This window comes from Pezoporus flaviventris, unplaced genomic scaffold (genome assembly GCF_033815535.1).
Source record: "Pezoporus flaviventris isolate CSIRO_AGI_PZ_B2104156 unplaced genomic scaffold, CSIRO_AGI_Pfla_v1 ptg000054l, whole genome shotgun sequence".
NCBI lineage: Eukaryota > Metazoa > Chordata > Aves > Psittaciformes > Psittacidae > Pezoporus > Pezoporus flaviventris.
Window position 1 is genome coordinate 6082315 of NW_026892602.1, and position 15055 is coordinate 6097369.

General features: G+C 36.5%; 1 protein-coding gene across 1 annotated transcript in view; it reads right to left on the bottom strand.

Moving 5' to 3' along the window:
- Positions 1-8653: 8653 nt before the first annotated feature.
- Positions 8654-15055, bottom strand: part of TENT4B (terminal nucleotidyltransferase 4B) — a 51099-nt gene continuing 44697 nt past the window's right edge. The window contains exons 10-12 of the mRNA XM_061469074.1: positions 13661-13848; positions 12910-13074; positions 8654-11592 (exon numbers count right to left, since the gene is read on the bottom strand). Of these exons, the coding sequence (XP_061325058.1) occupies positions 11413-11592; positions 12910-13074; positions 13661-13848 (533 nt within the window). The 3' untranslated portion in view covers positions 8654-11412. The remainder of the gene's footprint in view (positions 11593-12909; positions 13075-13660; positions 13849-15055) is intronic.

The window sequence follows — 15055 nt, forward strand, 5'->3', positions numbered from 1 at the left end:
ACCCCTTGCTGGAGAGCTCTGACATTGCTGGAAGCCCTGCTCAGTGCGACTGCCCAAGTGTAACGTTCTGTTCTGGGTGAGAAGACGTGATGACACTTAATTTGTCATTTTAATAGCTTATCTTTTTGAACCTACAGATTGATTTAAAACCAGTTTCCTTTGTGTATGTGGTAGCTGCAAATGTCTGATTTTGTGAAAATGTAGCTCTTTATCAAACGTCCATCTGAAATTATGTTGTCCAAATTAGAATGCAGCATCCCTAGGGTTTTATCTGCCTTTGTCTTCTGTGAGAGTGTTCTTCATAGACAAGCAAGAATTATTATTTTCGAGCTCTTGCTTAGAAAAAAGTCCAGCAATGACATACATATATACAATGATACGTACAGATCAAATGTGTAAAACCAGAGTATTAAACACACAAATCTAATCCTCCCAAACATTGAACTGGGTAACTATATCATAAATAATACTAGATTTTTATTTAAAATAAAACGCTACACATTAGCTGATAAAAATCTAATGAAATAAAATATGTACTATTTTCCAATTTTCTATTTAAATTATTTGTAGCTATGGTATTTATACCAAACTTACTTGCAGTGTCATTTACAAACGGAGTTACAGAGCATTACAGAAATCTGTTTTGTACATTTCAGATATGTGCTTCAAGTACCCACTACTATGAATCATTATGAAATAGGGAAAACCCACTAATTTTAAAGGAAGCAGAAATAGAAAAGCATAGTAATCGTCAAGATTAGTTCTCATGTGGGGGTTACATTTTCCTCTTAATAAGTCATTGTGGGTCAAATCTGCCTTCAGTATATGCATGCTTGTACTATTCACAGTAGTTACAGGGATAACAGTTCCTTCTAAACCATTTTGTTTGCAAAATGGTTGAATAGTCAGCTTTGCAGTGGCTCCCATAAATGAGCCGGCTAGGACCCAGAGGATGGTTGCTGAACAAATAAGTATGTGACAAAAGCAAATCAGAAATATAACCTCAGAAAATATTCTTTTAAATCCTTGGGAATAATTTGAAAAATAATATACAGTAGACTGTTTTATGGGTTAGACATAATATAATTCTAAGTGGCATAATAATGTTAAATAGTATTTTTAAAATTAGCTGGTGCACTTTAAAGTATATTCACTCCTTTCAAATATTCCTTTGACATCCTGCAATACTGCAGCAGTTAGCATTTAGGGAAGCATGTTTTACCATGCTGCCTTTTTGCAGTCGCTCATATCCAGAAACAATGACCAGGACAATCTTAACTTTCATTTTTCTTCACTAGCTTTGTGATTCTGATTGAGAGCCAGGAGTAAATGTTGTCTTTGATGAACGCTACAGTAGAAAGTATTTACAACAACATTTTTTTTGTTTTGGATGAGATTTAGCATCTATTTACCAGTGTGCATACGCACTCACATTACTCTCTTTGGCCACTGATCAATTTAGAGAATGAGATAAATAACTTCAGTAAAATATTTGCTATTTCCTGTAAATTTATGAGAACAAAGATCTCTAATAATAGAACAATCCCAAAGTGCTAGGAACTACAGGCTTAGGGAGGATGCAATATGAAATTATTTTGAGCTACCACCCTCATTTACAGGACAATATTAGAATCAATTGCTGAACACCATTAAGTTTATGCTATTAAATGCAGGAGTTTTATACTGTAGCCAGATTAAAGAGAAGGTAGAATTTCACTGCTGTTACAGTTTGCATTTCTAGGCCTTCAGATCAATTGAACAAAGTTTTGGGAATCATTTGCTGCTTTTCTGTAAGTAAAGCAATAAACCCTATACATGTTTCTTTAGGGAAATGAAAAGCCATTCAGGTCTCTTGTCTTATTTGTTACTTCTTTAAAAGTTGTCCAAGAGTCTAACTGACTTGGAATGCTGATCATATTTTCTAGCATTCCAGATCTTGTGGAAGCCAGTGGGACTTAATTCCACAACAGTAATTTATCCAAAGAAAATTTCAAGCCCAGTGCAAACTCACAGCATTGTTGAAGTATAGAAATTAGGATAAGTACCAATAGTCCAAAAAAAGTATGTGACTGAGAAGCTAGCAGGCCTTTTTCTAGAGAAAATGAAGGCTTTAGGAATTCTAATCCCACTGCATGCAGCTCTGCAGCCAGGGCCAGGAGACTGTGTTTGACTTCTTGGATTAAGAATCGGAAATATATCTCTAGCTGCTCTCCTGCTCATGCTTAAAATTCTTTCTCCAGAGTGAGAATATGCAGTATGCCTTGAAAAATCAGTGCCTGGCTAATCACTTAGGCCTTCCACCTGTAGTTGGAGGTGCAACTAGGGGCTACTGCAGTCTGCTAGAAACAGATCGGATTTGTTTCCAAGTCATTCTGCATACTCAAGTTGACCTGTATCAAAGCAGAACATTTTCTCCCATAAATGAAATTATTCTCCACAAGGCTGAGTGACAGAAGACATGGTCTTCTGAAGACCTGTGACTTCCTAGAAAGCTGTTAGATGGTCTTCTGAAGGGGTCACTGTTTCTTTTCGTTAACTGGCAAGTTGCACAAGGGAAGAAAATAAATGAAACGAAGGCCACTTCCCTGTCAGGTACCATTACACTGCAGGTGGAGTTTGTAACAAAATGGGAGACCTTATTGATTTAAAGAACATGAAAAAGAACAGACTGTGTTATTTTCACAGTAAATGATGAAACTATTTAACTAACTGTTTTCAATTTGCACTTCCAATATCTTTGTGCTAGTAGCCAGGAGGGCATATTGGAAAGAAAAGAAGAATACTTTGGAAAAATCAGTATGAAAAAAATGGACTATGTATATTATTAGTGAAGGACACTTTTATATAAATCGGAATAAAATTCTAGAACAGAAGGTTCTTACAGATTCTGCTAGAAAATATGGATTTACAAAAAAAAAAAGAAAAAATAATTCTGTTACAAAGCAATTTTCAAAGTGTACAGACAAACTTTATTTGGTTAAGTCAACGCAGTCCTATTATATTGAAGTCAATGGAGTAAAAATTACTTACATTACCTAAGGATCTAGCCTTTCCTATTAACTTAAGGAAGCTCAACTGAATTCTTAAAGATTAATTTATTTAGATTGCAATGGTGATTTAAAAGAAACAATACAGAGCAAGAACATAGTCTTCCCTTTATTTTCCCTTATGCTGAGAAATGGAATGTGTTTTCTTCCAAGTAGCTGGGATTTTCAAATAAACCAATATAACAACCCCAAAACTGAGTGGGACCAAGATGAAAAACCCTTTAATTTCTTACTATTCTGATATCACAATGCTCTGCTGCAGCAGTGATGGATGGTGTCATTTAACTGCTCACAAGACCAATATCAAAAGCTACCCTGGTACCACCGGACATCATGAAGCTACTAAATATAGGATAAGGAGATTTTAAGAGTCTGTCTTGCCCCAGCAGATCAAACAGTGGGCAACTGGTTATCTAGCTCATGAAGGCAAACATGTTCGAGTCACTGCGACCCGTCCCTGGTGGGGTCTGTGGTACTGGAAGTCGTTCCCCATTGACCAGGAGCTGGAGGAAGGACTTTGAGCACTACCTTCTCGTTCATGCACCCTCCTCCAGGAAACCACCTCCTGCGCACAGTCACTCTGTGGGTTAGTAGAGTTTCCAACATTGTAGCTGTGGTTAATTGTCTGCTAAACAAACCTGGAGTGAGCACAAGTCACTGTTAAGAGGGGGCCTGTAACTCAGCAAGATGCCTGCATAGTTCTAGTTGTTCTACTGATAATAAGTATAATCATTTGCTTTTGCCTTTAAAAAGCTAAAAGTTTTTGAAGCTCTGAAATCAAGAGATTGAGAAAATACAGAAGAAAAAATGGTAAATTGATCTCACTAAAATCAGTGGGAAAACTCCATGTAAATTCAAGAGAACCGGGATTTTGGTGGTAAATATTAAGAGTAAGGCAAATAAGTAACCTCAAATTTGTAACAGCGAAGGTTTCTCTCCTTCACAATAAAATCTAAGAATTTTTAATGATATAGTAACATTGAGTTCATACTCCATCTTCACTATTCATACATCACATTATTAACTCAAATCAGCTGGGAAGTGATTAATCACAGGACAAACATTGTCTAAGGCCTTAACATGTCCACATGATAGTGGGCTGTACTGGTGTTTTTCTGGTAAAACTTCCAGGTGGATAGACTACAGAACAGGGGACAAACTTAGCTACCTTCTAACATGATTGTTTTAAAAAAAAACCCAGATACTTGCTGTGCTTAAACAGTAATCCATCCAGCTCATAAAATTAAGTTTTCACCGATAACAGCTTCCAGCTCAGGCTACAGGAGAGGTGTGACTGCCTGTGCATGCCAGATGAGGCACAAAGATAGGAAAATGTATCAAAATTTAGCCATTGATGAGGATGCAAAACAAGAAATGAAAATAAATAACTTTCCAATAATGACATCAGAAAAGTAAACATCAATTGTTAATTGTAGTTTTGTGTCCTAAGCATCACCAGAACATTCAGACCATCCCAAAACACAAGTACAGTAATTAGAGTTCACAACTACTGGCTTTTGGGGACAGATTTTTATGTGTAAGTGTTGAGAACTAGAAAAAAGTACCTAATACAGAAACTATAGAACTACCTTTATTTTACGCCTTGTTACTGTACTCTATTGCTTTTACTTCAAAAATACTCCTCTACAACCACCACTGTAATCTAAAATATTGCTTTATTCAGTAGAAGTGCAGTGATGTCATTTGAAGATTTAGGGGTTGATTTAGTTGTTTTTTTCGATCAGACTACCCATGCACGGTGAAGTTCCCAAACCAGCACTCTTTGTAACTGCCAAAGTTAGATTCCTTCCCTTTTATGTTAATGCTTCAGCTTCCAGATTCCCAAGTTCTGTGTTTGTCTACTCTCCAAGAAGTTTGTTCTGGTTTTGATAGGCCATCATGTGACTCTGCTCTGAAGTACGTAGAAGTACTTAGCTGATAAATGCATTTCTGTAAAGCACCCTGTGTACGGAAGCAGTCCCAGGGAGCAAGAGCTGGCCATGTTTGTCTCTGGCCCCATTTGATGGAAGAGGTGAAGGCCACCTGCCTGAGCAGCCAGAGGTGCCAGGACAACCCACTGCACTGGCTCCTGATCTAGTAGCTAATACCACTCTTACCACCTTGGCTTTTGACCCTACTAATAGTGCTTAAATATTTTTTGTAAGCAATAAAATCCAGTTTTCTCAGCTATATCCTTAGAGTAGTGGGATACTGTGGGATGTAGGATGCACACTTGCAGGCAGTAGCTCAGCAGCATCAGTTAAGCTACTACAACTTGAAGGTGCTCTTGTCTGCATACAAACAAAATTATAAAACAGGAAGCTTCAAACTACTTTCCATAGTTGGAGTATGTGGCTTAGACACTGCACAAAGCAGTTCAGAAGATGGCACCCATACCAGCTCAGGGATACTTGAAGTTTTCAGCAATTAGCTTTATTACGTTACTTTGATGGATAAAAGTTGGTATCACAACACAGATTTAGTAAGACACACTTTGAGGTGAATAAAGGTCTTACAGAAGACGTAACATTTTACAAGTCATTCCTCCCTTGCACTGTCAAAAACTTTGAGAAGGAAAAGCAAACACACTAGCACTGAAGGAAGACAATATGAAAGATTTATAGCTGCTGTTGGGTGGGGCATTGATTTTTCTGACTGAACGGTCTTTTCACAGTTACTGATTACCAGGCAACCACAAGGGAGTTTGAGTCAAGACCCACTACAGTGAAGCGGAAACTGGAGGAAAAAAAACCAACAACACAGCTTTAGTCAGTCCCTTACTAAGTCTAAGAATGAACATCAGTTTTGTTTGGAAATAGGCTACACGAGGAAGGAAATGCAAACAGCAACTATTAAGGCGTATTGCACTTAAACCACATTATACTGTTTTTGTAAGAAAAATGTATCATCATACTCCTGGTGCTACAGTCTGTTGTACATGCACCAGTAAGGTGGATTTACTTTGGGTTTTTCAGAAATGGGAGCTTTAAGTTGAGAATAGATATTGTTGTGTTACAATGCCAGGTGGCATAAAAAGGCAATTTGAACCAGGTTTATTTTCAGATTTCAGCGTCACCAAATCTGGTTCAGTGAATGAACTTTAGACCTGGGAAAATGCAGCTGAGAGCACAGATTACTTTCTCTAATAGCTATTCAGAAACACTTGATTGCTTAATATTTCAGCTCAAGAGTCAAACACTGCTTCATACATAAGCAAAAAGTTTTATTTACCTGTACGAGAGCATTTCTTTCTTTCTAAACAAGCAAAACACTCACCACTCTGCACACACAGCTCCTCAGACTTCCTCTATCACCACACAAAAGCATTCCTTACAAGCCAGCTCTCGTACTCAGCCAAGTGGTTTCTTCCTCAGGTGTTTTGTACTACGGGAAATTGGCATTTTATTATACAGAAGGACTTGGGGGGGGGGGGGGGGGGGGTGTCCTGGGCGAGAGGGGGGAAATTAAGAAAAAATCAGCCCAGCATCCAAAACATCACATGGATTTGCACAGAAACTAGCTTCAAATATGGCTGTATGGGGCTACAGGGACATATTTTTACTTCAGCCAACTCAGATCATGAGGTTTATGTTTTTATTTTTCTTTAAAAAGCAGCTGTAGCAGCATGAAAGTGTTATCAAGCTCCATCTCTTTTGTGCTTCACTATAGCCCTTTGGCCTAGATTTGATAAATGACATACTTGCCACCAAATCTCTGGGCCACAGAAAATAAAGAGTAGCCTCAGAGTTAAAAAAGGATCAGAAGACTCAATTCAACAAGCTTAAGATATCAAGAGCTATCAAGGCTTAAAAGAACATCTTTTGAAGGACTCCTAGCAGGAGAGAGCAGAAAAAACAGACATACCAGAATCAGTCTAATTGCCTACAAACAACTGCTTTTTAAACCTGGGGCAGAATGTAGAAACCTTCACATACTTAGATAGTGAGCAGACAGGAAGGAGCAAATTAGAATAAGCAGTTTTTAAGCTGGCGACTGCCAAGAGAGGCCTACTGAATTGTACAGTCAAGGTGTCTGCCAACGGAGCTGAACTTCTGTTACATGTTTTTGGAGTCCACAGATTGGTAAAATGGTCATGGTGAGGAAATCAGTAAACAGACCAAGAATTAAAATCAAAGCTGTTCAAAACTGACTAATCTTGAGTAATCAAAATGAAGATTAATTTGGTCTAGCACTACCATGCTCAAATGCACAAGTAACAGCCACCTTCTGGCTCTTGTATTCTTATTTCCTTTTCAGGTGGATACCTGACACAAACTTTGGGCTTGTAAAGACTAATTAAGGCCATCTGAATTTTAATTCTTGTGTTAGAGCATTGTCCATTAAGTAACCTGCAAAGGATTCTTGGTATTGGGTAAGTTCTCTGTGATCACCTCTAACATCCTAATAACCAACCTTTGAAAATTAATCAGGCTCAGAGCAAATGACTATGGGGAAGAGCTGAGTAACTTTGGCACAGCAAAACCTACAACTGTGAGGTAATTTAGCACCATGAGAATTGCAAAGCTGTTTTCGACTTATACATGAAACCATGAGTATGTATATGTCAACTGATGGTAAATGACTCATGGAAATACAGGCAAGACACATTTACATTTAAGTCACTGCACCTGGAAAACATTTCTGAGGAAAATTTGTGGAAACACTACAAATTAGCTAGAAAACTAAGCTCTCAAATTCTGCACTTTCAAGGCAAACAGTTTCAAGACATGGTAGACTTGATTCTTAAAAAACTTCTGCACCACTAAGCAAAAGAGTTGAGTTCTAGGAGTCAGCAGAATAAATAATCGCTATGTTTTTCACTTCAACACTAATTAAATGTTCTTTTTTGTTACAGGCCCTATATAGGTAAATATATTCCCTTCCTGAATAAGTACATACTTTGTAATCTCCTATAGCTTTTACTCTTCAGGAAATAAAGTTGGGGTCACACATTCAGTTTTAACATCTATCATGAATTTTAACATCCATCAAGATGTTAAATGGCTGGCTTGCTTTTATTTGCAATGCATTTTCAAGATGACACTACTTTCCAGCCAGTGGCTCACATTATATTTAGGATGCACTCATGACTGCAGATGTAAAATGGGAAAGGTCCATTTTGAAAGTATGTAAGAGTTGCCATCAGCCATTGGACTACTCTTTTCTTATTCTTCTATACTCTTCTTATTATTCTATAATAAAACAAGTTTATTATAAACATTAAAAATCTGAGCTGTAAGTTCTGAGGAAGCTGCACAGAAAATGGAGGTTAGTAAACAGAATTATGTCACATCTCACAAACAGGAAGGTTTCCTTTCATTGCAGCTTCTTTTCTGCTACAAGGTAGAAGATGGATAAAAAATAATATACATATATCTTTTAACTATAAACACCATCTGAACTATTATTTAAGGAAAAAACACCTTTAACAAATCAAACTAATGTCAAAAAGCAAGACATATAAAGATTTAAGCTTATTTATCTATTTCAGACAGTCTTTGGTAGAGTAGCAGTGGCAAGACTACACATGTAGCCTGCTCTTTCCACACACAGTGCTGTGAAGGAAAAACAGGTTAAGTGTCAAGAATGGTGATAAACTGCAGTAATTAGATTAAACATTTATTTTTCATATATTCACAAAATCTTCACAAAAGTATTGAAACTCAAAAAGGAATTAGACTGGAGTCAAATACAGAGATGAAATGTACAAGACAAATGAGCAGGCAAACTAAAAGGTCTTGAAAGTATTTTACTTCAGATTGAAAAACGAACAGTTCAACTGTTCTGTTTAAATAAAGATTTGCAAGATATACAGTATTTTATGAATACAATGCTGGTCACTTGAGGCAATGTAAAATACCTCAATTTTTCCTTCATGCTTTTTTTTTTTCTTTTTTTTTTCTTTTTTTTTTTCTTTTAGAAAGATACTGTTTACCAAAAAGAAACTTGAGCAGTCCAGGAAAAGCTATTTTCCATTAAATTTATGAAAACCATAAATTGAGGCAAACCTAAGATTCCCAATGGAATCAAGATTATCTTCCCGCTACCACCACCTTAAAATTATCACATGCTTATTGGAACTAGTATCTGCACCCTAAGAGTACATTTGCTTTCAACGATGAGGGTGATTCTTTTAAAAACACTTCAGTGTGGTAAATGCGATACAGATCTTTGCAAGTATTAAGTTTCGGAACAGTTTTGCTAATAGCAGCTAACAATACTGGATTAATATAATTTATAAATAATTGTTCCCTAAGTGGTGAACATAGGTCTACACATTCACGAGAATCTAAACCAAAATAAATACTGTGATTATGCGTAATGTGGTACAACTTCTACTAGTTCCTATAAAACAAAAGCTCAACATCTGGTGGATAAAATTATCTGATCAAATTAAAATATGAATCTAAAAATTAAAAAAAAAAACAACCATTGTCAAATTAACATCACTTAAGCTTAGTGTTTGAGTAAATGTTATGACTTTCCTATTTTTTTGAATTTTCCTTTTTGAAGTAAAAAAAAAATTCCTTTTTTAAGTAAGACACTTTAACACATTGAAAATGTTTATTAATTTAAGTGATGACATCAGTTCTGGTCTTGTTTTAGCATTACTTTACTTTAAAATCACTGCACTCATTAGTGCCCATTAAAGGTCCGGTTGTCTGTAGTATTCTGTAAATGTGTATTAAAAAAAGTTTCTAAAAGCTAAGAGTACGTTTTATGAAAGCATCATCTCCAGAACAGCTGCATTAAATAACAGCCACGTATACCAACTGCAGACCTTCCTCTTTAAAGAATTATGTAAAAGTAAATGCCACTTAACTTCCCTGCACTTAAGTGTCCCAGCTCCTGTCCCAGGCTATGCCTGTGTGTGAGGGTAATTACACATTTCATTCGCATTCATGGCATCAGAGTTATTGCAACCTTTATGTGTAATGCAACTGAACCGGACAAACGCAGAACTGAAATTAAATGATAGCTAGCTCAACAAGAACTACTATGAGATATGAAAAGTTTGGGTCTTTAAGGCAGTACAAAATATATTTTATTATCTGAAGTCATTTTGGCTTTTTAAGTAATTAAGTGTAAATATAAAAATGCCTAAGAGGGGAGTGAGAAAAAAAATACTTTAATTGTGAAATTTACTTAAAGCTTCAACAGTTATCATCTCCTACAGGAATTAGCAAAAATATAAAAGACAAAAAAACCCAGATCTGGAAGGGGGAGGGAAGGCACAAATAAAGAGGCATGGGATTAAAGCAGCCCAGGAATGCAAACGTCTGTAACAAATCTAGTTCTGTCATTTGTAGGGTTTTTTTTAATCAAACAAACAAAAATTAAATAAACAAATCACAATCAACAACCAAACAACCCCTCCCCCCAAGGGGCTTTATATTTCTTAAAAAAATGAAAGGGTTGGGGAGACATCACTAAAGGGAGGGAGAGAAGGATGCAACTATAAAATCCCATTGCCTGAAATGATGGCACTCTAGAAAACAAGGTGAAGGTTACTTCTCCAAGATGACAAGCTCAGTGTCTACACAAAGTACATGTACACTTTATGCAAATGCAAAACTTCATTTGCCACCATAAGCCTTTCTTGCAGAGAAACAGCTTTTGCAGATCAAATGTTCTATTAAATCTTTTAAATGGCAAGAAAAGAAATTCTGAGCAATAACTAGTAATGTCTCTTTATATGGATGTTAAAATGACATTTCAGATTATTTTCCAAACTAATCCTGAGAAAAATTCATGTTTACAATTTAAACAATAATATTATGTAAAAAGTATTAACAAATCCACTATTACAAATGTCAGTTTTCCTATATGGTCATCTATATATACACAATAAAATGGTAAGTATATGCAAAAATAATTAAAAAATCATGCACAAATTACTTTCACCTTTAAAGGCTGGGTTTCCCTCAAAATAAAATTTTTTGCTTTTTTTTTCCTATTTTTTGTGTTTTATTTGTTTGTTACCACCCCCTAGACACACTGAGTACTACCTCTACAAGTCAGCATGAGCTGATGGGAAATACATTTATTTTACATTCAAGCTTTTATATCCTAAATGACCCTGTTGTAGCATATGACTTATCAAATGAGCAGCCTTTTCCTCTTTTTTTTGTGTTTTTCTTTTTAATTTTTTTCTTTTTTTTTTTTTTTTGTTTGTTGGTTTTTTTAACATTTTTTGCAGTGATCAGTCTTCATGATCCGTTCCGTGGCGAGCTGGGAAAAAAAATGCAGTTGCTAATCAATGTCTGAACAGTCTGAAGCTCCGGAAAAGATTCAAGGAGTCACTATCAAACTATCCTGTAGCATGAGATCATTGCACACAGAAGAACAGTCATAAAATAGGCAACTATCTACAAAGGTCTGAAAGGGCCGCATCCCTCTTGTGTTTCCTCTTTTTGCCGTGGAAGAATGGATGGTGTGATTTGCTGCCTTGATGTTGTTTGTTTGTGACTGAGGTACTGTGGCTTGAGTTTGTTGGACCTTGGAAGCCTTTGTTAGAAGAGCGAAATAACCGTGCAGATCCATGCTGTGAAAGAAAGATAACATGGTGAATCAGTGTTAAAAGGAAATAAAGCATGGCAACTACACAACCCTATTTCGGGATAACGAGGACTTTAACTCATGAAATCATTACACTTGAAACAACTCATACAGCAAAAGAAGCCGGGCCATTGCTTAGCAGCACAGTATCATGAATCTTTCACTTTAGTGGCTGCACACAGATGTTCATCCCTAGACCCGCCACCACACTGGTCAAGAGAGGAGAGCAGAGCACTTCAAATTGTGAAAAGGACAGAATTGTTTTATTGCTCCCATTTTGCAACTATCCAAAAAGTGTTTCACAGAAGCAAAAAACCACAATCCAAGGTGACAGATGAAAAATGCTGAAATCTCATCTTCTGTACAAAATTAAGACAAGAATCTTTTAGGGCCAGGACTAACTTTATATCACATCTTTTTACATATGTAGAGTATCTCTGATAGTGCATTTTCACATTCCAGCACCAGAACTAGCTCTGTGTAGCCACACACACATTCATGGTATATCCAAAGCCAGTTTGTAAACTCGGTACTAGCTAGAGATAGACTGTCAGCAAGCAGGAGGAAAGTTTCCAGCATTACTTTTCGAGAGCAATATTCCAGACGATTCCAGACTATGTTTCATGTATTAAAGAAGTCCTAAATATCGAAAAAAGTATAAAAATTTAAACTGCATATATCCCAAGTATATTCTATATAGAGGCATATAATATTTCTAGATTGCTGACTTGTAACTCCTCAAAATGAGGAATCCTTTAAATGCATAAACTCTGGTAGTTCTCATTGTAAAGATATTTGTCTTTAGGGGCAAACAAGAGGGATTTTCATGTATCAGCAAGAAATCTTCATCTCCCTTAATGAAAAACAGTTCAGCAAGTACCAACAGCTAACAGAGCTGCCAGTCATAGTTTGTAACATATAATTTTACTAACTGTTTTTCACTAAGTATAGTCAAGTCTCTTTAGTTTTCAAATTCTGCAGTCAAGACCGGACTGATGTGCTTTCTGCACAAAAGGAAATGGGTACAGCACAGCTGTATACTGCTGGCAACTACAGGTTTCCCAAAATAAAGTCAAATCTGATTTCATCCGGTTCAAGGCTGGGAAAGCCACTGTTGCAAACTCCTCTGTGTAAGCTAAACAGAGAACCAGGTGATTTTAGATACAATCAGTGCTCAAAGCTTTTAAATGGGGTGATGGGGAGGTGAAAAACGCAGTGTTTCCTTTCAAGAACAAGCTACTCTTCCATGAAGGACGTGTACTGTTCAATGATTTATACAGTTGTTTCCAAAGGTTTCACAAACCTGAGATTTGTTCGCGTTGCTGGAAGTATTGGCTGTTTGGCTATTTTGTGTTTTCCCACTTGACTGGGAGGATTCCAGTGACACTTCTTGTGACCCCACTCTGTTTGTGGCAGACTGGCGGCAACTCAACTGTTTAGAGGTTTTGCAAGGTGTTCCATCAGAATCCTTCAGGAAGATGTAAAGTATTAGTGATGTTTTTAAGTGATTTTTTCTATTAGTAAGTTTTCCCATAAAAATAAAGCTAGCAGTGGACAAAACTTCACATGTGTTTATTTTATTATAAATTAAAATTCTTTCAATCCAGAATTCTGATAAGAGTAAAATGGACAGATTCAAAAATGTATTGATGCATGATTCTGATTTTAGGATTTAGCTTTTTTTTATTTTTTTTTTAACAGAATTCCCAAACACTTTAAAGGTTTTGTTTTGGGTTTTTTTTTTCAGCATATGGTTTAGGACTACCAGTCTTGGTTTTCTTAAACACAGTTTTTCCAGAGAAAAGAGGGCTATAGTAACTCTGTATATACTGTATTCACTTTCTATGTGCTGTGGCAAAACCACGATGCAACTTAACATGCGTAGAAATTACATAGGAGGTAACACCTTATGCAAGTTAGGATTCTGGATGTCATAACTAACTGGGATTCTAAACTTACAAATGTATTCTGTGGAAGTACAGGTCAGGAAAAAAAAAACAAACCTACAGAAACTGAAAAAAAAACCCTGAAATCAGAAAACCACCAGTACTTACTACATCACTAGAGCTGGACAATGTAGAGGATGATGATGATAAAGGACCTGATGAAGAATTTGAAGAATGTTTACTAAGTGTTTCTGAAGTTTTATTTCTAGGTTTTGACAGTGCTTCATTCTCTTCAGCAAGATTATTGTTGCACTTGTCTAGCTGCTGAGTATCTACTATCAAGGTTACTCCATTACCTATTAAAAACAAAACAGAAGCATCACCACACAATAACTGCTAAAATATGATGCTTTTCTTTAAAAAAAAAAATCCCTTCAGGTATTATATATCTATAATATCCAGCAGGACATGTACAGACATCTGCACACATGCATACTTGTAATACATGCAGATGCATGTGTATTTGTGTGTATGTACTGCATGCAGCAAGCCAACAACTCGCAGAAGGTGTGGTGGTTTCCCAAGATCCATTCATGTACGCTATGAAAACCAGCAAGCACTACCTACAGTTGAAGCTGGAAATCAAGGGAGCCAAGACACGGAAGAAGGTAGTAACAAAGTTCAGATGTGCTGCTTAACGAGACTGATCCACAACACACTTCAACAGCACTCAAATAGGTAGGTTTAAATTCCATTCCTATGACCCCAACACTCAGCAGCTCCCATGTGATTTCTGCTGGAGCTGCTAGGATCATAAGAACTTCAAATGAAGTGTGGTTGCTTTGCATGATACCCTACCCTGAAAATACGAGACACACAACTCTCATATCTCACCAACTTCTATCTTAATTTAAAAAGGAATCAGAACTTAAACCTAAACTAAATCTACAAGATGATCACTGTAACTGCCACCATTATTTTGCTGATACAGGGTTATTTTATTAATGTTTTATCTCACATAAGACTCCCAGGAGTTACCTCTGATTTACATAGCATACATTTGCTAGTGAAGACGTGTTTGCATACAGAGGTTAACACATAGATCGTATCAGGTAGACAAGCATTACTCTGTAGCTTGTGGAACTGAACAAGGGTGGGCTGCCATGACCAGGTTGTGTGGCAGTGCCACAAGGGTCTGCAAACTGACAAAACACAAGTGCTCCAGGAGCACATTCAATTTTACAAGGACAGTGAGGGAAATCACTAACAAAAGCTTTAAAAATAAACAAAATCCCATCCTAAGGACTTGGTAGTTGCATCATCTTCTCTCCTTAACCCCTAACAAGAGAATACTTCTAGAAGGCAACATTCTAAAATTAACTGGAGAGTAGTAGTATTAATTTTAATTTGAAAACTTTCAGACAGCAGATACACCTACACCGAAAGAGGCTGGCAACTGACTGGTGAAATCAGAAGGTGGGCAATGAAAATAAAGACGATTTTAAAGGACATTATCAGCAAGTCCTTCAGCTAGACCTTATGTGTTTCCATTTGTTAGTAAAA